Below are 27,685 nucleotides of genomic sequence, written 5' to 3'. Positions count from 1 at the left end.
TGGCAAATGTGGCTGGTGGTGGGGTTGGGGTTTGTATAAATCTATTTTGTTGTAGGGAAGGTGCTGAGGTGAACATGGGAGGATACAAGGAAGAAACTTTGGTGGGCATAACTGGTTGAGGGAGAAAGACTGGTAAATTTGGTTGAGTAAGATAATCCTCTTGGCTTTGCTGAGAGGGAGAAGGTAAGCATTCTTCTTCATCACCGGTAATGCTTTCGGTATATACTTGCAGCCTAAGTGCTACATTGTGCCTTTTCAGTTCCTTCAACCATTCAACTTCTTTCCTTTTCTCCTCCAATCTCAATTTTCTAGCTGTGCTTCCTGAGATAAATTGAGCTCTTTTTCTTGCCTTCTCCGCTTCTATTTCCCTTTCTTCCACTTCTCTCTCTGCCATTAACCTTTGATGCTCCACCTCAAGATTTCGAATTTCTTCCTCATACTGATGTTGTGCCTTCATTAGTTTGATTACCTCTTGCGTGGCTGCTACCTCAGCTGCTGCTTGCGGTTTCTTCTGTAGTAACTTGTAGAAAGATTGCTTGGATCCCTTAGAACCAGTCTTTGACTTACTGGTAGTTGTAGAGATGACACTGGACACTGTGGTGTCAAATACTGACTCAGCATCAGGCCAGGATAAGATTTCAAGGTCAGAGACTCCATCGAGGTAGCATCGGGCCCTTTCATTGGCAACCCTAGTGATTGCATGGCATGTGTCATTTTTCCTCCGAATTTCAGGTTCTGGACTTGTAATATCTCTGATTTTGTCATAAATATTATCAACATCAGATTGTATGGTATTAATCGTGCTCACAACCTCATTAATTAAATCTGCATCATCATTATTCTTAATGGATCTTTTCAAACCGTTCACATGATACTTCCACCTTCCATACAACCCTTCAAAATCCCTTTTCAGATTATTCAATTTGCCATCTAGCAGCTCCTTTCCCTTTTCGGTTAGTTTACGTGTATGTTGGCTCCTCTTGAAATCTGGAGTCTGCTGTATGATAACTATTCCTGCCTGGGGTTGACCGTCTTGAGCAGCTACTTCAGTTTCTATACTGGGTTCAAACTGCGGTGGTAGGGTGTGGTTCTCTGCATCGCTAACATCTTCTGTGGAAGGGCCAGCATGGCTTACTTGATAGATGGACTCCTTAGTGGCTGACATGTTAAATGTGTTGTGACAAATACCTTAAGTATGTGAGTTCAGGAGAAACGTGTCTTTCCTTAAGTTACTAGGGGCTTTCAATAAATGCATAAATATAACTTAAATTGCCTTAGGTACACCCTTACATAAACACACATCAAAACTACAAATGCCAGACTTAAATACTTGAAAATCACAATGAACTATATAAAGGTCAAACAGTGGAAAATGTTAAACATGACCTTAGAACAACGTTAATATAAATGACACACTTGTATTAACTTATATAAATTATTAAATGTTTCACGCAGAAATCTTAAATTGGCTAATTCAGAAATACGGCACTTATGGTTGCTTTGCTAGTTTACTAGTTACGGACGACGTAAATATTCACAATTGCCTTTAAGCACAAATAAGATACGGCACAATTGAAAATTTAGCTGCAGTTTACAAGTACTTGCGCTACTTCCAAGACACAACTTTAAGGTTCTTGCTTGCTTAGCCTTCTCTTGTCTGCTTGCTCCTATATTCAAATGTTACCGTTCCAAATGTGGCCTTTCCCGAGCGTGCTGCGCCTCTTTCTCTCTCGATCGCTCGCAGACTTCTGTTCTTCGTGCGCAGCTTCACTGACTTGCTCTCGGAGCTTTCGCCGAAGCAGATAAGTGCTTTACTGTGCCGCTCTTAGTCACCAAGCGAAGTCCCAAGTGTCTTGAACACAGATGTTTATTTACAGCGCCTAAGCACCGCCGTAAACACCGTAAAACTAAAGATACAGGACAAATACAAAGAAAATACATCAATTACATATTCGCTAAAAATGACATACAAACAACGATAAAACTCAAAGTACAACGTACCACTTTGCCTGCTTGTGAGCTAAGAGGGTAGTTTGAAGCTAAAAATCCTTACTAAATTATTCCTTTGCTTCCTTGTGCAGTTCGAAAACTTCAGAGCCGCTTATGTCCACACATAACTGACCCGCCGGCATACAGGAAGTGACGTGTAACGACCGCGGATAAATAGACAAAATACTTAACACTAGAAAGACTGACTGGGTCAATTGACCCAAATCAAACAAAATCACTGCTATTTCTCATTGAAGTTCTTGCTACAAAAATCTGAAAAAATCTGACTTTTATTTTTTTATCATTCTTGAACAGAACATGGTAACACAAATGAAGTTGCTGGTGAAATTAGTATTTTACAGCAGTATATACCTAGAAAGACTGACTGGGTCAATTGACGTAATGTCATGCAAATGAATTAGATAACCAAGTCATAATAACAATAACATAATAGTCATAACACCATCACCGACAGGGCAACTTGAGAGAAGAGTCAGCTGTCAAGTCACGGTCGCTTGTAAACGCAACAAAACTGTCACTACCTGTGACACGTGCAAGCGTCTTGTTTGCGGCAAATGCTTGGCCAAAATATGCATGAGCTGTCAAACGAAAGCTAACAGAAGCTAACTTTTTTCAGATTTTTGTAGCAAGAACTTCAATGAGAAATAGCAGTGATTTTGTTTGATTTGGGTCAATTGACCCAGTCAGTCTTTCTAGTGTTAAAGGAACCCAGGGTTTTAGCTTGCACTACACTACCAGGAAGACTATTCCATACTCTAAATACATGCTGTGTAAAGAAGTGTTTTCTTAAATTCAGTTTAAAATGTTCTCCCGCTAATTTCCACCTATGGCCACAAGTTCTAGTATTTAAACTAATATTAAAGTAGCCATTTGGCTGAACAGCATCGAGACCTGTTAGAATCTTATATACCTGGATCATGTCCCCCCTTAATCTCCTTTGTGTGAGGCTGAACAGATTCTGCTCAGCTAACCTCTCATCATAAGACATTCCTCTAAGACCAGGAATCATTCTTGTAGCCTTACACTGAACCTTTTCCAAGGCAGCAATATCCTTTTTAAGGTATGGTGACCAAACCTGCACACAATATTATAGGTGGGATCTTACCTAGGAATTGTATAATCGTAGCATCACCTCCCTTGACTTAAACTCCCAACATCCTATTGGCCTTTTTTATTGCTTCCCCACACTGGCGGGAGTGGGACATGGAAGCATCAACATACACACCGAGGTCTTTCTCATAATCAGCTACCTTTATGTCAGTGGAACCCATAAAATATCTGTACTTTATATTTCTGCTCCCTGCAAGGATTACCTTACATTTATCTATGTTAAATTTCATCTGCCAGGTATCAGCCCTCTCGCCCTGTATACAAATCTATACAAAGTCCAAACTAGGTCCACAATTAATTAAATCAAGATCCCGCTGTAGCCTCTGTGCTGCTAATTTAGTATCTGCTACACCACCCACCTTGGTGTCGTCTGCAAATGTAACCAGTTTACTGTATGTATTCGTGTCAATATCATTAATGTAAATTAGGAACAATAATGGTCCTAAAACAGAACCCTGTGGTACCCAACTATGAACGCAGGCCCACTGTGACATTGTGCCTCTAATAACTACCTGCTGCTTCCTGTTTGTTAACCAGTTTTCGATTCAAGCTGCTACAGTTCCTAAAATCCCTGCAGCTTTGAGCTTAAGCAAGAACTGTTTGTGGGGGACAACATCAAAGGCCTTCTGGAAATCTAAGTAGATCACGTTATAAGCTTTTTTGTGATTAATTTCTCTTGTAACTTCCTCAAAGATCTCAAGTAGATTAGTTAAACAGGACCTACCTCTCCTAAATCCATGTTGGCTATCCCTCAGAATGTTATTTGAATCCTGGTAATCTACCATTTTCCCTTGGATTATAGCTTCCATTACCATTCCAATTATGCAAGTTAAACTGATTGGTCTATAGTTTGCTGGATTACGTCTATCCCCTTTTTTGAATATGAGTGCTATATTAGCATGCTTCCAATCAGAAGGTACCAAACCAGTATGGAAGTAAATTAATGACAAAAGTCGTTGATGAAAAAAAACATGTTGAATTACACTTATCGAATAAAAACGCATCCCACTAAACATTGGACGTCGGATAGGCGTGCAGATCATGTCTATATTAGGTCCGTCAGTCCATGACCAATTCTGGACATTTATACAACGTCCAAACTAGGTCCACAATTTGAACGTCCATCCATGACCCAACTTGCACGTCAATATGACATTCAACATTTGAACGTAATTTTTTTGACGTTATTTGGACGACTATGACAGGTGCAGGAAATATAGTTTTATTTACAAATATCAACATTGTTGTTATCAACATAATAAATGTGAATACAGATGATTATTTCGAAACAAACATGATTTATTATGCCAATGCGTACGTATTTTATGTGCATTTGCGCTGATATGATTTTATGTTCGTTCTGAAAACCATGTGAAAACTGAGTAGTGCAGAGCAGCTGTAACAGTTTTATCCACGTCCCTCGCGGACACTTTTGTGCACGTGCAGAACGCGGGATTTCAAAATCTGGCAGCAGCTTGATGCCCGGTCGAACAAATTAACATCCAGCTTGCTAAACCAGGTTAATGCTAAATTATGTTTTTTACTTTTCATGATACTTTAGCTCTGTACTGTTCTGTTGTATACACTGTAGCACCGGCGGGGCTCATGTCCCAGCATGCCCCGCGTGCAGTTGTAAATAGCCATTGTTGTGTTGTTGCTGTTATTGTTAATTAATAGGTAATTCCTTATTGTTGCGCATGTGTTTATATGTGTCTTGTGTGTACCCGGTCTGATCCTCGTGTGTAATTAGCTTACACAAATGTCCCACCGTGGATGCGTCTTACAGTTCGTTGTCTGACAACTGTGTGTTTCTTGCATATAATTATGTTTGGTGCTCTTTGGGTGCCTGATGTAATCCTTGTACGGATTATTAATTGAGTGGATGTTCCCCGACAGAGTAGTCTTCGTGTTTCTCTGCTCGCGATACCTCCATCTGCCCATCGCAGCAATACGTTATTTAAATTTAAGTTTTAATTGAAAGCATGGTGAAATTGTTCATTTATATATGAATTTAGTCGAGACACGACATACACAATGTCTAAAATTAGTCTGCTTTTGGTATTATAAGACGTCCACAACGACCACATTTGGACTATAAATAGCCCATACATGGAGGTCCCACGGCCGTCAATACTAGACGTTCATTAGACGTCAAAAAAAGACGTCGCCTGGCGTTACAAAACAACCCCTTCAGTGGACCAAAATTGGACGTCCAAAAACGACATATTAAAGATGTCATTCCGACGTCACTATGCGCAGTGGGATTGCATTAATGACGCTTTGAATTTTTGGGGACTGTAATTTAATATCTGCATACATTTAAACATTGAACATTTCAACTGAAAACATTTCAATCGTAATTTCATTGCTTAAATATTCAGTACAAAAATATTCGGCTTCCAAAATTCAGTTACAAAAGATACGTATTTTAAAGTGCATGTTTATAATTCAACCACATGAATTCAGTTAATTTAATTTCGCCTCAAAATAAATTTCAAAAGAACAAATTCAGTTGAAAATATTCCATGTGTTTTATTCGCATCTTTATTATTCAAGCAGTAACATTCAGTCCTCTTATTTCTGCTTTACAATATTCAGTCCCGTTATTTTCGCTGTTTCAAATACGCTGCCACAATTTCAGTGGTTTAAAATACGATCCGAAATTCAACCCTCTACATCCGGGACTAGCAGGATGAGCCAAAGATTGCCGATAGAGTTCTCTTCGGGAACCGCTACCAAAATGGAGCAAGCGATCAGTACAAGTACTGATTGACTTGGCAGCAGATTTTTGTTGATTGTGTTATTTATGTTTCTTGTCGTTTACTGGTCAATACGAAAACTTATTGGGATGGGATAGTAGTCGACTTGGGGACTGACAGGTGCGCGATGTCGGCGATGACACCAGAAGGGACCTTAATAGCACTTTGCTAGCTTGCAAGGGGAACAGGGGGATAGTCGTCGACTTGGTGACTGACAAGTCTGTGATGTCGGCGATGACACCAGAAGGGACCTTAATAGCACTTTGCTAGCTTGCAAGGGGAACAGGGGGATATAGTCGTCGACTTGGGGACTGACAGGTCCGTGACGTCGGCGATGACACCAGAAGGGACCTTAATAGCACTTTGAAAGTATAATATGCCTAATTAATTAAGGAAAAGACGGTGACAATGAAACGGCATCGGACAGGGCTGGGCCGTGAAATATCGCGTCGTGTTTATGAACATTCATATCGTCATCAGTGTATAATATCGTGCTAAACATTTGTTTTCTTACATAATAGTTATAATGCACTATTTATACAAATTCCATCAAGGTATAAGTCAGTTGCTGGTGCCCTTGCCATTATACCTGTTGCCAGCAGCTTTCATAACTGACTGTCAATATCATAAATTTATCACGCTGATTTAAACTCTTGGGTGTGTAAACCTTGTAGTTGCCCGCAGGCATCTTACGTTAGCAAGATAAGTTTGGTGATAATTAATGTAGCTAGCGAATTACTTACATAAAAACCTACTAGTTGGGGTTGCAATAAGTTATTGTATTGACCAGTAAACGACAAGAAACATAAATAACACAATCAACAAAAATCTGCTGCCATTAAGTCAATTAGTACTTGTACTCAGGGGCGGACTGGGACAAAAATTCAGCCCTGGCACTGTAGCCACACCAGCCCACATTACCACACTGACACAGCCCCACCCACGGACACGCACATTCACTACTTATATTGGTGTACAGATGGTGAAATAATATAAGCAGTACCATATGTAATAGATATTTAAACATGCAATGTATGTGACTGGAACAAAAACAATCTGTGAATCTTGTAGAGTCCGTGTGCTGTCTGTTTATGCCGTTTGTCTGCTATTACTTATGATAGGAGTAACCTGTGAATGTGTATCACACACACACACACACACACACACACCTTTCTGATTCCTTAATTTGTTTATTCTAATTTGTTGTAGACCACACATACACACCAACCCACATGGATACCCCAAAGTGATTGTTAGCACTTGCATGCTCAGTACTTGTTGGAAACTTTGTGGAAAGAATAAAGAATCAAAAGAATTCTGGATTGATTGCATCTCATTGTCTCTGATCAGACATCTGTGGTGAACTAGTCCCCCACTGGCAACCCCTAACTGGTTTCTATATCAGTTTTCTATACACAGTATTAAGAAACTCTCAGCATTTGTGTCAGGGTGTGTCTCTCTCATTGCTGTCTTCCTACCTCCATGATACTTGACTCTGCTGCAGCAGCTGAGCTACAGTATCTGCACTGGGTCCAGAAACATTCTAGTTTTGAATAGATGAACACACGATTCAGTCAAGGGAGAACATAAGCAAGCCAATGTCTCATTTTACATTGTCTAACTATTGCATACAGTAGATATATTACACTATTGCCTGTAATAGAAGTCTATGTTCCACCCTACCAAAGGATTAATTACATACTGCAACCTATGCATGTATTTAATGTTTTACTTTAAAGACTAGCTATGTATTCAGAGTTCACTACAAATGCCTACAGTACTATGGCTATAGCTATAGGTTCTTTTGCATGTTAGACTATATTGCTAGTAGCATACAGCAGTCTGTATACCCTAAATCCCACGTTATCTGCTGATAATGACATTTTAAAATGTACGGGAGTTCTACGCTAAGCTTACAACTGTTAAACACAGTGTAGGTTACTGTCAAAAACTGTCAGATGTAGCGTGAATGGTCTGAAAACTACTTAGTATATTTTAGTATAATGACTTAGAAGTATATTTTCTGTTTTCTTCTTACCTCCTCTACCGCGCTACTGTCCTCCGATGCAGCAGCCGAATTTAAACCTTTGGAGAATATTTCAGTTAATTTTATGCATTTGGCAGCGTCTGATTTTAGAGCCTTTTTTTTGCTTTCTCTGAGCTTTTCGGCACTGCCTTTCCATTGTTTACGGTCCATCTCTGACAATTAGCTTGTGTTACACTTACTGTTTGACATTCTTGCCAGATTTTGATTACGTCCGCGTAACCTCTGATTGGGTCGGATTGGGTCAGCCCATCTCGAAACCAGCCGGCTGTCGCCGATTGGGCCAAATGCTTAACATTTATTATTATTATTATTACTATTATTATCATCGTCATCATCATCATCATCAACATAATATTCACATCTTGCAAGAGATAAAAGCAGCCTGCATGTAAAACAATACATATTTAAAAAAAAAAAAAAAAACTGACCGGCCCACATTTAAAAAATGGTCCGGCCCTTCTGGCATTTGCCAGAATTGCCAGATGGCCAATCTGCCCCTGCTTGTACTGATCGCTTGCTCCATTTTGATCGCGGTTCCCGAAGAGAACTCTATCGGCAATCTATGGCTCATCCTGCTAGTCCCGGATGTAGAGGGTTGAATTTCGGATCGTATTATAAACCACTGAAATTGTGGCAGCGTATTTGAAACAGCGAAAATAACGGGACTGAATATTGTAAAGCAGAAATAAGAGGACTGAATGTTACTGCTTGAATAATAAAGATGCGAATAGAACACATGGAATATTTTCAACTGAATTTGTTCTTTTGAAATTTATTTTGAGGCGAAATTAAATTAACTGAATTCATGTGGTTACATTATAAACATGCACTTTAAAATACGTATCTTTTGTAACTGAATTTTGGAAGCTGAATATTTTTGTACTGAATATTTAAGCAATGAAATTACGATTGAAATGTTTTCAGTTGAAATGTTCAATGTTTAAATGTATGCAGATATTAAATTACAGTCCCCAAAAATTCAAAGCGTCATTAATGCAATGCGTTTTTATTCGATAAGTGTAATTCAACGTGTTTTTTTTCATCAACGACTTTTGTCATTAATTTACTTCCATAAACCAGTAGATAAGGATTTCTGAAATAGTAATGTTAAAGGTTGGCTAATAATATCCCACATCTCTTTTAAAATTATAGGTAAGATGCCATCAGGGCCCTGTGATTTATTTAGCTTAGCTAGGCTTTGTACCATATCAGCCTCAGTTATACATATATTTGTCATAGACGACGCTGTATTTGTACTAAATGGTGGCAGGTTACTTGTGTTCTCTACTGTGAACACCCGTGTAAAATGATCATTAAACTCATTTACTATATCAATTTCATTTTCAGTTATAAGACCCATAACTATCCTGAAGATTAGTGATTTCAGTTTTTAGAGCTCTTTTGGAGTTAAAATGTTGGAAGAAAATTTTTATGTCATCCTTAGCCTGCGATGCAAGCACGTTGACACAAAAGACTGAACCAGAGACTCATTGAAGATATTGGTGAAAACACCAGTCAGCTGATCAGCGCAGCATCGCAGAACACGTCCTGAAATCCCGTCTGGTCCCGCAGCTTTTCTGATGCTCACCTGCTTCAGCACATTGCGCTCTGCCAGACTAATCAGCGCCGCTGTCCTCACTCACCGGGATCAGACTGTTATCTCTGAGGTGGTGAGAGCTGTTTATCTCAAACCGTGCGAAGAAAACATTCAACGCGTCAGTGTTCAGAGCAACAGCATGTTTACTCTTATAGTCCGTGATTGTATTTAGTCCATGGGAGTCATGAAGGTGGAAATGTGACTCTACACGTTCCCAGTATATGGAAGGCCAACGGGGCCAAAACGTCTTAAAACTTTACGGCTAAAGACGTCAAATATTAACAGCCAGAGACGTCAAATTTGCATGATTTTAGATGTGAAAAATCAACGTGTTGATTTTTTACATGCAAAAAATGTCGATTTTTCACGCCTAAAGACGTAATTTTTTTTACACCTTCAGACGTCAAAAACAGGTAGAATTTCTCTCTTTTTAAATGAGGACTTACACTTAATTATTTAAAAATATAATGAAATATGTGCATGTATGCGTGTATTAATAATATTCTTAATTACAATTCTTGTTGCTACTAGTAGTTGTATTTAACAATTTTTACTACTCTTATTATCAAAGTGAGTAATTATTCGTCACCACAGCACAGTGCACGTGTGTGTAGTGATTTTTTTATGCTTTGGGACAATTGATGCTGTAATAATATACGATTTTAATACAGTATATGTTTAATATAATAAACTTGACAAACCTTGTTGCTGAGTGAGTGTTTGAATCTCAGCAACAAACTCCGAAATTGTTATCATCTCATCAGCAAATTCATTTTCAATCAATCGCCCACTTGCCCAATGTACACTGCTTTCCATTGTAGTCATTCTATTATAGCAAAATAGAGATATTCAAGGAAACGCTAAGGGTATAAATCATACTAACAGCTGTTATATTAAAGTAGTGAAAAATGAGTTACTTCGTCAGTATTGTGCCTACATTAGCTTGTACATTATTAGACAATGCCAGCCGGGTGTATTCTGTGAATATCTGTCATGGATCCGGACGGCACGGGAATGGGAACGAGGCATGGTACACAAAGAAGGGGCGGACGACCCACTTGCGGCTCCAGCAAACAAAACGGGGTTTATTAAATAAAACAGAAAACACTACAAACACAACCAAAAGGACCACGAGGGGTCAAAACTAAAGAGGGAGGAATAAACCAGACTAAATAACACACATGAAACAACTAACTAACTAACTAACTAACTAACTAACTAACTAACTAACTAACTAACTAACTAACTAACTAACTAACTAACTAACTAACTAACTAACTAACTAACTAACTAACTAACTAACTAACTAACTAACTAACTAACTAACTAACTAACTAACTAACTAACTAACTAGAAAAGCAAGACACAACCATGGGGAAAACCAGAGACAAGGGCATACCACAGACAGCCGTAGACATCAGAGACACGAGCTTAGACAATAGCTTAGACACGACGCGATGAACCAGCGGGGAACAGAACAAAGGCAGGAACTAATATACTACAGGGGTAATGACTAACACAGGGCAGGTGAGGCTGATTAACAAAGACTAGGGAAACAGGACACAGGTGAAACCAATTAACTCAAAGACACTAACAATCAGGGAAACTAAGAATTAATCAAGGAAACAGAAACCAACACTAGGGAATAAAACAGGTAAAGACACAAGCAGGGGCACAAGGGACAAAACCAAAACCAACTACAAAATCAGACACAAGAACTAAAGAAACTCAAATGAAACACTAGGGAGCAAAATACAAAAACAGAGGAGGCGGGATTCGAACTCACAACAAGAGGGAACTCAGGACCGAGGGGCAAACAGACAGCACATGCTTAATACATTGAGCCACGAGACCAGACAAGAGACAGGGGAGAAACAAGGACTGACGTATGGACGGGATGACCAGCACCACCTGCTGGTCAAACGGGGAAGGGGCACGGAAGGACCACAGTGGGAGGCTGACCCTGACAGTACCCCCTGACAGTACCCCCCACCTAACGCGCGGACACCGGACGCGCGCCGGGGCACTGCCAGGGCCGCAGAGAACAGGCAGACAGGACGCAGACGCGGAGTAGGACGGGGAACAAGCGAACAACAACCAAGGAACCGGACAGACAGGATGGATGGACAGGACCAAGACGCAGAACCGGACAGGGAACAGACTAACGACAACTGAGAAACTGGACAGACAAAACCAAAAACTCAGACAAGAAGGGCATGAAAATAGACAGAGCAGACACCAGGAGCTGGGACAAAAAGACCAGACGGGAAAACACAGCAGGAGACAGAACATGGGGACCAAAAACCAACTGACTCAGGAATGGACGCGGGGACGGAGGAACAAAACCTGGGGCATGAGGCGGAAAACAAAATGGAGGGGAAACAGAAGGGAAAGGACCAGGAACATGGGACTGGGACTGAAATGGTGCAGATGAACTGAAAGGGAAGGGTAGCAACGGGACTCCTTGGGACTGCTGGCCAGGAAACATAAAAGGGAAAGGTTGGGTAGGGTGTGGGCCTGGTGGCCGATTGGAGGGCGAGGTGGAAGGGACTGCAGGACGGGGACAGAAACTGGAGGGCGATGAGGAATGGACTGGAGGCCGGGAACTGGAGGTTGACGGCGAGGAAGGGACTGCAGGACGAGGACAGGAACTGGGACCGGAGGGCGACGAGGAAGGGACCGCGGAGTGAGAACGGGAACTGGGACCAGAGGGTGACAAGGAAGGGACTGTGGGACGTGAACAAGGACGGGTACTGGAGGGCGATGAGGCAATGACGGCAGGACGGGAAAAGGGACCGGAGGGTGACAAGGAAGGGAGCGAAGGACTGGAGGACACTGAGGAAGGGACCCTAGGACAAGGACGGGAACTGGGAACGGAGGGCAACAACGAGGAGGGGACTACAAGACTGGGGAACGACGAGGAGGGCACAAGACTGGAATGGGGACTGGAGGACGATAAGGAAGGATGGGGACCAGAGGGGAACAATGAGGAAGGGACCGCAGGACGGGAACTGGAGGGTGACGGTGAGGAAGGGACTGCAGGATGTGGACGGGAACTGGAGGGCGATAAGGAAGGGACTGTAGGATGGGGACTAGAGGGTGGCAACGAGGAAGGGACTACAGGACTGGGGCAGGAACTAGGACTAGAGGGCGCCGACGAGGAAGGGACAGGACCGGAACGGGGACTGGAGGGCGAAGGAGAAGGGAATGAAGGATGGGGACCAGAGGGTGACAATGCGGAAGGGACTAGGTCAGGGCGGTTGGACCGCTTGGTATGTCCCCGTCTCCCCTTTCGGGAGACAGAAAACCAGGCCGGTCCTTTGCTGGACCCCCACCAGTGCCAAAAAGGGTCCAATTGGATGGGGGTCGGACTCAAGAACTCGGGGCATGGGGCCAGGACGGGCTTGGATGGAGAAACAGGGGCAGAGTACATAGGCGCGGCCTCCTGTGGGCCGGGCGCAGGCAGAGCAGAGGCGGCGGCCCCCCGTGGGCTGGGCGCAGACAGAGCAGAGGCGGCGGCCCCCCGTGGGCCGGGCGCGAGCGGCCGGGGCATCGCAGAGGCAGCGGCCTCCCGTGGGCCGGGCGCAGACAGAGCAGAAGCGGCGGCCCCCTGTGGGCCGGGCGCGGGCAGAGCAGAAACAGAGGCGGCGGCCCCCTGTGGGCCGGGCGCGGGCAGAGCAGAAGCAGAGGCGGCGGCCCCCTGTGGGCCGGGCGCGGGCAGAGCAGAAGCAGAGGCGGCGGCCCCCTGTGGGCCGGGCGCGGGCAGAGCAGAAGCAGAGGCCCCCTGTGGGCCAGGCACGGGCGGCTCGGGCAGAGCGACGGAAGCGGGCGTGGCTTCCCCCGGGCAGGGCTCGGGCAGGGCGACGGAAGCGGGCGTGGCTTCCCCCGGGCAGGGCTCGGACTGAGCGACGGAAGCGGCCGTGGCTTCCCCCGGGCAGGGCTCGGACTGAGCGACGGAAGCGGCCGTGGCTTCCCCCGGGCAGGGCTCGGACTGAGCGACGGAAGCGGCCGTGGCTTCCCCCGGGCAGGGCTCGGACTGAGCGACGGAAGCGGCCGTGGCTTCCCCTGGGCAGGGCTCGGACTGAGCGACGGAAGCGGCCGTGGCTTCCCCTGGGCAGGGCTCGGGTGGAGCGGCGGAGGCGGCCGTGGCTTCTCCTGGGCCAGTAACTGGATACCGGAGACCCTGGACCCAGGCCTTCAGCCGACGAGCAAAAGCCTCCGGTCCATCCTCCAGCGGGGAACAGAACAAAGGCAGGAACTAATATACTACAGGGGTAATGACTAACACAGGGCAGGTGAGGCTGATTAACAAAGACTAGGGAAACAGGACACAGGTGAAACCAATTAACTCAAAGACACTAACAATCAGGGAAACTAAGAATTAATCAAGGAAACAGAAACCAACACTAGGGAATAAAACAGGTAAAGACACAAGCAGGGGCACAAGGGACAAAACCAAAACCAACTACAAAATCAGACACAAGAACTAAAGAAACTCAAATGAAACACTAGGGAGCAAAATACAAAAACAGAGGAGGCGGGATTCGAACTCACAACAAGAGGGAACTCAGGACCGAGGGGCAAACAGACAGCACATGCTTAATACATTGAGCCACGAGACCAGACAAGAGATAGGGGAGAAACAAGGACTGACGTATGGACGGGATGACCAGCACCACCTGCTGGTCAAACGGGGAAGGGGCACGGAAGGACCACAGCGGGAGGCTGACCCTGACAATATCTGATTGCAGTTCAAAAGAAAGCTTCTAAGAGCCATTTTCCTTTGCGCTCCGAACCAAGTTCTCTATCTACACTCACCTAAAGGATTATTAGGAACACCATACTAATACGGTGTTTGACCCCCTTTCGCCTTCAGAACTGCCTTAATTCTACGTGGCATTGATTCAACAAGGTGCTGAAAGCATTCTTTAGAAATGTTGGCCCATATTGATAGGATAGCATCTTGCAGTTGATGGACATTTGTGGGATGCACATCCAGGGCACGAAGCTCCCGTTCCACCACATCCCAAAGATGCTCTATTGGGTTGAGATCTGGTGACTGTGGGGGCCATTCTAGTACAGTGAACTCATTGTCATGTTCAAGAAACCAATTTGAAATGATTCGAGCTTTGTGACATGGTGCATTATCCTGCTGGAAGTAGCCATCAGAGGATGGGTACATGGTGGTCATAAAGGGATGGACATGGTCAGAAACAATGCTCAGGTAGGCCGTGGCATTTAAACGATGCCCAATTGGCACTAAGGGGCCTAAAGTGCGCCAAGAAAACATCCCCCACACCATTACACCACCACCACCAGCCTGCACAGTGGTAACAAGGCATGATGGATCCATGTTCTCATTCTGTTTATGCCAAATTCTGACTCTACCATTTGAATGTCTCAACAGAAATCGAGACTCATCAGACCAGGCAACATTTTTCCAGTCTTCAACTGTCCAATTTTGGTGAGCTCGTGCAAATTGTAGCCTCTTTTTCCTATTTGTAGTGGAGATGAGTGGTACCCGGTGGGGTCTTCTGCTGTTGTAGCCCATCCGCCTCAAGGTTGTGCGTGTTGTGGCTTCACAAATGCTTTGCTGCATACCTCGGTTGTAATGAGTGGTTATTTCAGTCAAAGTTGCTCTTCTATCAGCTTGAATGAGTCGGCCCATTCTCCTCTGACCTCTAGCATCAACAAAGCATTTTCGCCCACAGGACTGCCGCATACTGGATGTTTTTCCCTTTGCACACCATTCTTTGTAAACCCTAGAAATGGTTGTGCGTGAAAATCCCAGTAACTGAGCAGATTGTGAAATACTCAGACTGACCCATCTGGCACCAACAACCATGCCACGCTCATAATTGCTTAAATCACCTTTCTTTCCCATTCTGACATTCAGTTTGGAGTTCAGGAGATTGTCTTGACCAGGACCACACCCCTAAATGCATTGAAGCAACTGCCATATGATTGGTTGATTAGATAATTGCATTAATGAGAAATTGAACAGGTGTTCCTAATAATCCTTTAGGTGAGTGTAGTTTAATGGCACGCACACCTCCATTAAACAGTCTTCTGTGGCTCATCACGACCACGCAAAGAATCCGTAATCAAAAACGTAAAGTGATGCAGAAATACGTACCTGCGGCAAAGACCTGCATTGTCTCTTAGTCACAGTACGTTTAAACACGTACGGCGATACGTCCCACTGCTTATTAGTATAATTTATATATTCATTGCTGCGACACGAAACGTCCACTTTCGTAATAATACATATTTATAATATGTTAATTTTTTTCTATGATGTAAGTACACGCGTGGATCGTTGAGGTGTGACTGCAAATCACTTGACAGGGATGTAGGTTAACTAATGTGGTAACACTTTACAATACTGTTCCGTAGTTAACAGGTAAATATGCAGGAAGTAAGCAGCAACAAAGGAGTAGCGCTTCATTAACACCTAAATTGGTAAATGTTTAAGTGAAACAAATAATGTTAACATTCATTGTTCTTATTAACCGCTTAAAAAGAACTCAGTAAATGTTTGTGAAAGAAATAGCTTACTCTAACACTACATTCATTACTAATGAGTTACAGTGTGTTTCACTTTATAATACTGTTCTTGTTCTTTAGTATCTACTATGGAAGAAGTCAGTAACGCCACATTAATTACTAATGAGTTACGGTGTGTTTCACTTTATAATACTGTTCTTGTTCTTTAGTAACTCCTATGGAAGAAGTCAGTAACGCCACATTCATTACTAATGAATTACAATTAGTTTTATTTAGGTCATTAGTAAGACGTCATTCCTTATTTAAAATGCATACATTAATTTCTTAATGTTTAGAAAATATCAACAATATGTGGTGGAGCACAGCATGTGGCAAAACACGAGTCTCTGTTTGACCATCCCTTCAGTTGGATTTCAAAGCACAGTTTGAAGAACACTGGCACACGGACTGAAGTGAGGTAAATAATTAAAATGTAGGTACTGTATACATATTTTAGGTAGTAATATTTTGTAGAATAAGTTGTATGTCATACAAACAAGTAGGAAGAAACAAGCCTGTTATTCCAAAAGGAAAAAAAAATGGCAAAAACCATTCAGAACAGTAGGCTGTAAGTTCCTGTTAGTCCAAAAAAAAAGCACTGTTCATTTGATGAGTAATGAACTAGTAGTTATTAGAAATAATCCATAGTTAGTACATAATTCCCAATGAGACCAGCAATACTCAATAGTTCCTAATGAAGTAATAGAGAACTACTACAATAATTAGTTCACTATTACCTATTGAGTAATTAAGCATAACTCCTTAGTAGTTAATAGTACCAATTTAGGTGTTAATGAAGCGCTACTCCTTTGTTGCTGCTTACTTCCTGCATATTTACCTGTTAACTACGGAACTTATAAAGTGTTACCACTAATGTTGTCGTATTTCCTCTTTTCGATTATTCAAATTAGAGCACAAGGTGATTCTGCCTTTATTATGTTGGTTTTACAACTTCAAATCTACAACTTAAAGTGAAAACGAGCCTAGAATAACGCAAAATGCCGATAACGATTTTGATGAATGAAGCACTAATGTGACAGATTTCTTCATCAGGGGTGCTGATCAGACATTGCATGGATGATGTATTTGCGTGTTGCAGTTTTTCTGCACAATCCGACCATTTTCACTGATGCCCGAAATGGTAGTCAGAGGCACAATATGCTGCCATCATTTTAACATGTAAATTTTTTAAAATGCAGTCATTTTTGCTCCAACATTTTCATGTTGACTCATTTTAAAATAATGTCTGTGGGACAACGAATGATGAGAAAAAGTAACAGCTGTATATTACAAGAATTAAAATAATAATAATAACTAATATCTTAATGATCTGTCCTTGTGTTTGGAGACTTGTGTCATGACCTGCTCGTACGATCCTCGTGTGTGCCACGCCCCCCTCCTTACCTCGTGTTAATTCCCGATTCTGATCACCTGTTGCCTGTTATTTTCGCCTTGTCCTGTGTATTTAGTCTGCGACTGAGTCCGTTTTCCCCAGGTCAGTCATTAACATTCGTCCTGTGCTGCTTTAATAAAACCCCATTTACCCATATTCACGGCTTCCTTAGTCTGATTCTCCACTCCCTGCTCGTTCGTTCGCGCAGGTCTCAACAACTTGTATGTAAAAAGCCATTTATACATAGATAATAAGACTTCAGTATAGACACCATTAAATACCAGCAGTGCTGGGATAGCTGAATAAATATGTTGAATGTAGTCACTGGATGGAAGTTACAAGTATGTGCAATTGTTTGTCTAATGGACAAAAGTACTTGAGGCAGGTGTGTGACAGCAGATAGTTTGTATGCAAAAAAAGCCAGTATATCCATGTTTTTTATGTTCAGTGTGCATGTATGAATGGATAATGAATGGATAATTAAAAAAGAGGGAAATACTCAATTAAGGGACGTTTGTGGACAGGAGTTGGTGGTGCTTTTATTTTGAAAGGGTCGCTTTGTCGACATCAGCACACGTTGCAAAATGCCGCCTGTTTTTGACGTCTGAAGGTGTGAAAAATTTACATGTTGATTTTTTTGCATGTGAAAAATCGACGTGTTGATTTTTTTTACATCTAAAGGCGTGAAAATTTGACGTATCTGGCCGTTAATATTTAACGTCTTTAGGCGTAAAGTTTTAAGATGTTTTGGCCCCGTTGGCCTTCCATACCAGTACCCCTGCTTGGCCATTTTCACCACCTGCCGGACTCTGTAGGACTCCGTCTTGTACCGACTCATGTCCCCGGTTCTCAGTCCTTCGTTGTAAGCAGAGGTGCGGGCATTCACAGTCTCCTGAACGCATCTGTCGACCTACGGCTTCTGGTTCGGGAAGGCTCGAATGGTAACGGTTGGGACGATCTTGTCGACCAGTGTGCTAACAAAGTTCACGGCTACATCCGTAAACTCACTGACGTCGGCCGAGCTGTGTCGGAACGCCTCCCAGTCAGCGTCATCTAATGCGTCTTGTAGCGTGGCCTCTGATTGACCAGGCCAGTGCCTCACTGTCTTCGTCACCGGAACTTTCTGTGCAAGTTTTTGTTTATATTCTGGGACCAGAAAAATGGCGTTGTGGTCACTTTTCCTGAAACCCGGCTGTGAAACTGACTTGTATCCTTGTTTGAACGGTGTGTAGCAATGATCCAATTTCCCCTTGTAGAGCAGGTGACGTGTTGGTAGAAATTAGGCATGACATGCTTAAGCTTCGCCTTATTGAAGTCTCCCGCTACAATAACAGCAGCGTCAGGGTGCTTGGTCTTGGTCTATTGATTAAGGTTATAGGTCACGTACAAGTGGTGTTCTGGAAAGTAAATGAGTGTGAAAATTTCCTGAAGAGTGAAAGGCCATTTATTCCATGGTTTGATGTTAGGATGTTACAGTTTGAAGATTCAGGGTATTCATACTCCACTACATTACATTACACACTTCTTGCTACTTTTATGTAATTTATTAAATAATTTTTATTCGCCCATGCCCCCACCTGCTTGCCTGCTGAGAACTACATTACGGGAACGCACACAGCTAAATAGGGAAATACCGGTGATCTGTTGAGTTCTGCTACCCCAATGCAAATAACACAGCAAACAAGGAGAGACTCCGTAGAGGCGGACTCAAACCCAATCCTAACCTTGAAAGTCAAGAAGCACAACTCAATTGTTGATTGGTAGCATGGTTCGACAAATCACCCACGCTGCCTATTGGTGTTATGGTAAGTGGTGATCCAGGGGGTATTCCGCAAAACGGGTTTAAAATGTGAACCTAATCACATTCTGTTGCAAGAAACCGAGATTAGACTGACCTAGTGTAAGGCAATGACCGTGGCAATGAAAGCTAATAACTAAACCTACATGGCCATGGGTTAGATCAGTGAAACTCATGGCCAGATCTAGAAGTGGGCAGGGGTGAACAATGCCCACCCAAATTTCTGCTCTGCCCACCCAACTAGTCAGTTTTAGCCTGCACCATCTGAATCTGCGAATCACGTTTGTTTCTTTCGTCCCATCAGATGTACTTCTGCAGAACATTTACAGTTGCCTATGAAAGAGGAGGTGGATGTTACCTTATTCTTAATATAGCTCCTTCTTGTTAAAATGTATCTTTTTTTTGCTGTAGTTTGCTGTAATATTGTGTTCAATAAGGATCTTTGCTTGTAGTGGTTTACGTAACTCTGAGATAGTTAGCCAGCTAGCTACCACTACTGTAGGATAGCAAGCTCACTATAACAGTACAGTGGAACCCCTGAATCCATTGCTTTGGTAACCATGGTCTCAGTGTAATTTATAAATTAAACGTTATGATAGGTATGTAAGTACATGGAAAACAAGTAATTTATAGTGTTCACTACTATTCACGGTTTCAGATCTCTGTGGTGGGTCTTGGAACATGTCCCCTGTGGGTACGGGTGCACTACTGTGTTTAACTCGACAGTTTGATAACATTGAAATCAGCGCAGGGTTGCCAACTTTGGTCACCTGGCTGGAGTGAGATTTTCAATTTGAGACAAGTCTGCACACACATGCACACGTATTTACATGAATGCAAGAGTTTTATTACCTTAATAAATTACAATAATAATAAAAATAGTCTGTAGGGTTTGCAAACTACCCCAAAGCTTTCGATATAGCTAATTTTAGGTTTATAATGGAATAATATAGATTTGCCGTAAGACTTCTTGCATTAGAATCTGATAGCGTGAGTTTCTTGCCAGATGCATGTGAGTTGGCAACCCTGTCAGTGCTGAGTATAAAGTTACCTGGTTAGATAGACGACGTGCTATAATTCAAGTAAATTAGTCATACACAACCATAAACAACATGCAACAATTTTTGGTTCCCAAAGTAAAGCTTGCTACCAGCAGTTCAGTTACAGCTGCTCTTAGCTTGAATAACTAAGCTTGGGGACCAGTGCCTTCAAATCAATTGGGCTGCTACTACGGGCAGTTCAGGCAGTAATGTTACACCTTCCCTGCACCAACGCAGTGCAGGTCACTTCCACATTTGTCTCCAAAGTCAGTTTGGTTTGGTAATCATAATTTAATGCTTTTTCTCTTTAATGAGTATTAAGATATACGATAAGATAGACATACTATATTACTGTTCATGTTATATGTTCTGCTCTTATGTTCTTATATACCAGTTAATGAGCTTCAGTTCCAACTTTGCGTTTAATACTGTATGCTAGTAGATAAGCTTATGTTTAATTTTATGTTTGGATAGCAGACACTTCTATCCAAAGCACCTTACAGAAATCACTTATTATTATTAATTTTCCTGATTAGAGAGATGACCATGAGAGCATAATGCAGAGCTCATAAATAGTTCAAACATAAAATATGGAAATGTCCATGTACCCCACCAATTTCTCTGGTCACAAGTCGCTACGGCAATGTAGTATAGTCCATTGTGTGAAATGCTCCCACCAAAAATTTCTAATTGTCTTCCAACCTGAGCAGTCTAGATCCAGGTCTGGTCAAACTCATAATTAAAATGGCGGCGGTTCAGTTGAGTTAGCAGAGTTCAGCAGTTTGATTCAAGTATATATATATATATATATATATATATATATATATATATATATATATATATATATATATATCACTGCAGCTAGGATATCAGATGATAAGTTGTAAACCCCTCCAACATTACCCCTCCCACATAACATTTGGCTCCTGGTTGCAGCCATATGTCTCTCATTTGATTTGATGTTCCCATTTCTTCAAGCTGTGGTCGACGTAGATGCGCGATTGTGTGCACAAGCTTTTTTATGTAGTGGGAAGTCTTGTGTGCAGAAGTTAATTAGCTGGAGTGCGGCAGTAACACAACCTCTGCTATGATGCAAGCTTTTTCTGTGTACTGGTTTTTTGTGTTACTTCTGGGTCAAAATGCAGGGGGGGGGGGGGGGGGTAAATCGACTTCCAGTCGCATTATCTGGGTGTCTTAGAAAAATCTGATTTAGTATGATTTCAGTTGGACTAACAGGTTTACATGTACTTTAAAAGTCCAGTTTTAGTTAGATAACACAACTATTTGATTTTCTTAGTGTGCATGTAAACATACTGGCCATGGTCAAGGAGGGAAGCAGCATGCTTTTGAGGAGGACAAGTGGAAGAATGGAAAGAATGAATCTTAGCAGGGAAGGGAATAGTAGGAGTGTAACAGTACAGAGTGTATTATTGAACCATTGTGTATGCTCCCGACGGTTCAATATGCACATGTGAACCACGGTATTACAATATACCTGTCATTTTCTTCTACTAATTGGGGTGAATATAAGACAGGGTTTTTTTAAGAGAAAATACATTTAAAAAATTGGGGTTGTCTTATTTTTGACAGCTTTATTTGCACCTTATACTACGGGACCGTTGAATGCTTGAATCTGATTGGCTGACGAACGTTCTGAGGTGTGCAATTATTTTCAGGGAAACGCACGGCGAACGTAGTTCCAGGCAGCTCTCTTGACCGTATTACAGTTCCATATCACTTCGCATAGTTAACTTTAATAACGAAAATTAGCATACAGTACCTATACAGCACACAGGACTAACAAAAACAACAACATGACAGACGATTTTCCGAAAGTAAATTTTAATATTTACGGTGAATATGAAACTTTCAACAACTGGGCTGCAGCAGTATTAGACAGTCCAGATGAAAAACAACATAAACGGAAGCGGACATCAAAGGCAACCAGCAACAACAAAAGACATAAAACGATCAGCGAAGAACAGCTAGACATACTCGAGGGAGAAAAGCACGAAGAAAACACCAAAAAAACAACAGCTAATGACGTTTTGGAACTAGCAAAAGAGTCGTTGGATGAGATGCGGAAGAAATAATCCTACTCACAATAGCGATTTAAGTAGAAAAACCGGACGAATCCCTTGAAATATATCATCTGATCGATGTCTTGAGGTGTGGCAACCGTAGTATAAGCGGAATAATTGACTCCGGACCGTTGAATTATTAGAAAAATAATGCACACCCGAGGTGTAACGGCCACTCCGCTTCGCGTCGTGGCCGCATTACCACCTCGGGTGTGCATTATTTTTCTAATAATTCAACGGCCCGTCGTCAATTATTCCTTACGTACCACACCCTTTTCTCATTTGAAACATTGCACACTGTGGATTTGTACTCACATCTTTACAGATCCTCTCCTGGAGCTGACACCTTATCATGGTGGAGGGGTTTGCATGTTCCAATGATCCCAGGAGCTAACTTACCTGGGGCTTTATACCCCTGGTAGGGTCACCCAAGGCAAACAGGTCCTGGGTGAGGAACCAGACGAAGTGCGGCTCACAAGAAAAACAATGGATCCACGATTTCCCTTGCCCGGGACCCCCCCGGAGCCAGGCCTGGGGGTGGGGCTTGATGGTGAGCACCTGGTGGCCAGGCTTTCTCCCATGGGGCCTGGTTGAGCATAGCCCAAAGAAGGCACGTGGGTCCCCCCTCCAATGGGCTCACCACCTGTAGGAGGGGCCATAGGGGTAGGGTGCAGTGCGAGTTGGGCAGTGGCCAAAGGCGGGGACCTTAGCGGTCTGATCCTCAGCTGCAGAAACTAGCTCTAGGGACATGGAATGTCACCTCTGTGATGGGGAAGGAGCCTGAGCTGGTGTGCGAGGTTGTGAAGTTCCGACTAGATATAGACGGGCTCACCTCGACGCACGGCTTGGGCTCTGGAACCAATCTCCTTGAAGGGGGTTGGACACTCTTCCATTCTGGAGTTGCTCGTGGGCAGGGGTGGGCATACTTATTGCCCCCTGCCTGGGCACCTGCACATTGGGGTTTACAGCAGTGGACGAGAGGATAGCCTCCCTTCGCCTTCGGGTGGGGGGACAGGTCCTGACTGTTGTTTGCGCTTATGCACCAAACGGCAGTTCAGAATACCTACCCTTTTTGGAGTCCTTGGAAGGGGTATTGGAGAGCATTCCTCCTGGGGACTCTCTTGTTCTACTGGGGGACTTCAATGCTCATGTGGGCAATGACAGTGAGACCTGGAGTGGCGTGATTGGAAGGAACGCCCCCCCCCCGATCTGAACCCGTGTTTTGTTATTGGACTTCTGTGCTCATCACGGATTGTCCATAACGAACACCATGTTCAAGCATAACCTCCTGAGACCCGACCTATTCATTTATGTCCATTGTAGTGGACATTGTATTTTTGCATTTATTTTTTCACTGATGTTGGGAAACGTATTTATTCTTGTTGTGCTCTAAAGAGGACATGCTGTGAAATTAAAATAAGAATAAATTTGAAAAAATCTAAATTGTAAGATGTCTTATTTCCTCCAAAGACAAATAACTTACAATTGAAGGACACTTTTTTCCTTGGGTCTCAGGAGGATAAGGGTGTCCATATGTGTACTTGGCACCTGGACACCCTAGGCCGCAGTTTGATGATCAACTTTGTAGTCGTGTCATCGGACTTGCGGTCGCATGTCTTGGACACTTGGGTGAAGAGAGGGACGGAGCTGTCAACTGATCACTACCTGCTGGTGGGTTGGCTCCGCTGGTGGGGAAGGAAGCCGGCCAGGCCTGGCAGGCCCAAGCGTATATTGAGGGTCTGCTGGGAACGTCTGCCGGAATCCCCTGTCAGGAGGAGCTTCAACTCCTACCTCCAGCAGAGCATCTCCCATGTCCTGGGGGAGGCAAGGGACATTGAGTCCGAATGGGCCTTTTTTCGTGCCTCCATTGTGGAGGCGGCTGATCGGAGCTGTGACCGTAAGGTGGTTGGTGCCTGTTGCAGCAGCAATCCCCGAACCCGCTGGTGGACACCGGTGGTGAGGGATGCTGTCAAGCTGAAGAAGGAGTCCTAGAGCTATGGGTAGTGGCCGAAAGAACGATATCGCGAGTACAAGCGGCCGAAATTAGTTTCCTCCGCAGGGTGGCTGGGCTCTCCCTTAGAGATAGGGTGAGGAGCTTTGTCATTCAGGAGAGACTCAGAGTAGAGCCTCTGCTCCTCTGCATTGAGAGGAGCCAGATGATGTGGCTCGGGCATCTGCTTAGGGTGCTTCCTGGACGCCTTCCTGGTGAGGTGTTCGCTGCCCCCGCGACCCGACCTTGGATAAGCAGAGGATAATGGATGGATGGATGGATGGATCTTTACAAATGTTATGTATTGCCAGTACTTTATGTATTGCCTTTCTACTGGAAACCTCTTAGAAATGCCGAACACATTGGCAAAGCATGTCGGGCCATCTGTAACACTCAAAAGGCTGCTGCCTATTTTTGTAGTTTTTTCCAGGCATTAAAATCTGAGAATAATTACAGGCTAGTTGCAGGCCATTTATTACAGAAATTTATACTGGTGATGGCACTGAACAATTTATCACAATAATTAATATAATCAGATTAACATCTGATAAAGGCATGTATTTGAGTATTTCTACATACTGTTGTCTACAGTATGTAGAAATAAAGTCTGTCGATCACTTCCAAAATGTGAAGCAATACCTTGCCAATTAAATCCCAATTCCAAACAATTGTTAATTTGTTCTGCTTTTAATTCATACCTTGGGCGACCAGACAGGCTATTATGAATTGTTGTGGGAACAATCTCAGTCACCCTTTCTATGGATCTTTGGCCTCATAATCATTGTAAAATGACTGTCATATACTGATATAAGTACTCTAGTACAGCGTTACATTCTCTCTATTTGGTTAATTCCCCATGACAGATGACATTACACATGGATCGAATGGTTCTCATGTAGTTCTCAAGTTCAACAAAGTGTCTGTCCACAGGCTTGTCCTGTATGCATTAAAAACAGTGCAATATGTGGATGCCACACCCACAACATGGCAAAACTCCTCAGGATCCCGGCTGGCAGCCGCCCAGGCAGACACACGGTTCAGTCCTACCCTCCGGAAATGACCATCCATCTGCCGCAGCCAGGTGTTGCGCAGGCATCCCCTTGCAAAGATATCGGGATCGCTACACATGCTTTTCCAGTAACCTTATGACCCCCAAAGCTTTGTCTGTCTTGACTGTATAGGAAGAGTCACCAGAGACATGAATGTCGCTGGCGAGATAAGTCGACATCTTTCCCACAGACAGACACACTACTGATGGCTGTTCCTAAAAAGTTATTAAAGGCATGGATCTTGGTTTTTATCCAGGACGCTCACAATCTCAGGCACTGACTCCTCGCTCTGTCTCTCAAGAGCCCCAATCAGAATCTCCATTGACTCAGCGATGATCACAGCATCGTCGATAAAGTCAAGATCAGTAAAACTTTCTTCACTAACAAATGCCCCACAACCGCTAGACCCCAGAACCCTGCCCAACAACCAGTTCATACAAACATTGAACAGAGTAGGAGCAAGATCACACCCCAGGCAAACCCTAAAATCAACTGGGAAGAACACGGAGGTTCTCCTTCCACTCTGCACAGCACTCACCGTACCAGTGTACAGGCCGGCCATGACGTCCTGCAACTTCAGGGGGATGCTGCGAAGTCTTAGGATGTCCCACAGGGTAACTCGATCAACTGAGTCAAATGCTTTACGAAGATCAACAAAGGCTGAAAAGAATCTCTGCCAATATTCGTGCTCAATGAGAACCCTCAGTGCAAGGATGCAGTTGATGGTAGACTTCTTAGGTGTAAAACCAGACTGCTCCGGCCGCTGATAGGCAAGCAAGTCATTATGGATCCTGTTAAGGATGACCCTCGCAAGAACCTTACCTGGCACTGAGAGCAGTGTTATCCCCCTGTAGTTGCAACAATCCAGATGATCACCCTTCCCTTTCCAGACAAGGACTATGAGTTTCGTTTTCCAGTCAGTTGGGATCACACCTGACTCCTAAATGGAACATCTCCTTCTGGGAACACCAGCAACACCAACACAACCCTTGGAAACCTTTAGGGTTATATAACGGAAGGTCTCCCACATCACATTAGGTCGGCAGTCGCACCCAAGTCTGCAAGTTCCTCAAACAAAATGCGTGCAAACTCATCAGAAACAGCTTGATCTTGGACTCTGGCCAAGTCCAGCCTCATTCTCCTAGTAGGTTATAGCCTATTGGATCTAAGCTGAATCTTCAGAGTAGCAAGAACAGAAGTCTGCGGCCAGAATTCACAAACTGGGCACGTCTGTAGACCCTGCAGTTCTGCAGGACCCTCCAGCATCTGCCCACGAGGATGTGATCAATCTCCTTCACCACACCACTAGGATTGGAGTACCAAGTCCAACAATGTGGCTCAGGGCATTGGAACCAGGATCCAGCACCCTGCAGCCGCTGACCTTTCACAAAGTCAAGGATCATGGAGCCACTCTCACCCCATTCTCCAGACCCATGGGGACAAGCACAATCCTCATAGCCAGCCCTGTCAGTGCCTGTAATCACAATGAAGTCACCTATGACCAGAGGAGTATCACCTCGTGGGCACCTATCAACCACTGAGCGAAGTTGTGAGTAAAATGTTTCCCTCAACGAGACATCACTCACCACAGTCGGAGCATACACTGCGACAACAGACAAATGATTCTTGATTCTTGTAGTTAAATTAACTAAATGTTAAGAAATATGGTAGAGGGTACCCTTGGCGCTAAAGTGCAAAAAAAAAAAACACGATGTTTGCTAACAATAAAATGAATGACCCAAGAGATTAACAAGTATTACCGACAGTGAATAACTAACCTAGGCTTTAGCCAGCGTGAATATTCAACCATAGTGTCAATATATTGATCGCTGGTTACAGACATTTTTGTTCTTACTTATTTGTGATTTTTTTGCAGGTAAACAAATAAATATTCTTTATTACTGTAGTCATTTTGTTTTCAAAATATGAAAAGTTTGATATTTTGTTTATTTTGATCATTTACAGTTACTGACTTTAATCTTGTTGAGCAACCTCTAAACAAGAATAAAAAAACTACAAAAAATTGCAATGTATCCCAAGATAAAAGGGTCAGTGCTTGAAAACCTGCCATTTAAAAAATTTGAGTCATAGCTGAGGACCACCCTAATGTGTGTTTAAGCAAGTAGTATTTAGATATTTGCAAGCAGTGTGTGTGAGTAAGCGTTTCATGTGACTGCTCAAGTGGCGTGAGTGTGTATATTTAACCCTAATCGGCCTCTTAGAAATATGCCTATTTAAAGTATCCTCATTGTAGAAAGCAAACTT

The 27,685-nt window shown here is 43.2% G+C and overlaps 2 protein-coding genes across 3 annotated transcripts in view; one reads left to right on the top strand and one right to left on the bottom strand.

Moving 5' to 3' along the window:
• Positions 1–27,685, top strand: part of LOC140586982 (peroxisomal bifunctional enzyme-like) — a 76,226-nt gene that overhangs the window by 41,840 nt on the left and 6,701 nt on the right. Inside the window, exon 1 of one of the 2 annotated variants that reach the window (XM_072708539.1) lies at positions 21,473–26,969. The exons of the other annotated variant lie outside the window; for it this stretch is intronic. Coding sequence (XP_072564640.1) covers positions 26,906–26,969 — 64 coding nt within the window. The 5' untranslated portion in view covers positions 21,473–26,905. Of the gene's footprint in view, positions 1–21,472; positions 26,970–27,685 lie in introns of those variants that run through there. 2 annotated transcript variants of the gene reach the window in all.
• On the bottom strand, positions 10,975–26,855 carry LOC140586981 (uncharacterized). The gene is made up of 5 exons (XM_072708537.1): positions 26,838–26,855; positions 25,959–26,183; positions 24,173–24,196; positions 13,323–13,604; positions 10,975–13,133 (listed from the first exon to the last, which is right to left on the bottom strand). The coding sequence occupies exons 1-5, from the start codon at positions 26,853–26,855 to the stop codon at positions 11,685–11,687; spliced, it is 1,998 nt and encodes a 665-aa protein (XP_072564638.1). The 3' UTR covers positions 10,975–11,684.

The sequence above is a fragment of the Paramormyrops kingsleyae genome, unplaced genomic scaffold (genome assembly GCF_048594095.1).
Source record: "Paramormyrops kingsleyae isolate MSU_618 unplaced genomic scaffold, PKINGS_0.4 ups117, whole genome shotgun sequence".
Taxonomy (NCBI): Eukaryota; Metazoa; Chordata; class Actinopteri; order Osteoglossiformes; family Mormyridae; genus Paramormyrops; species Paramormyrops kingsleyae.
This window is presented reverse-complemented; position numbering and strand designations above follow the sequence as displayed.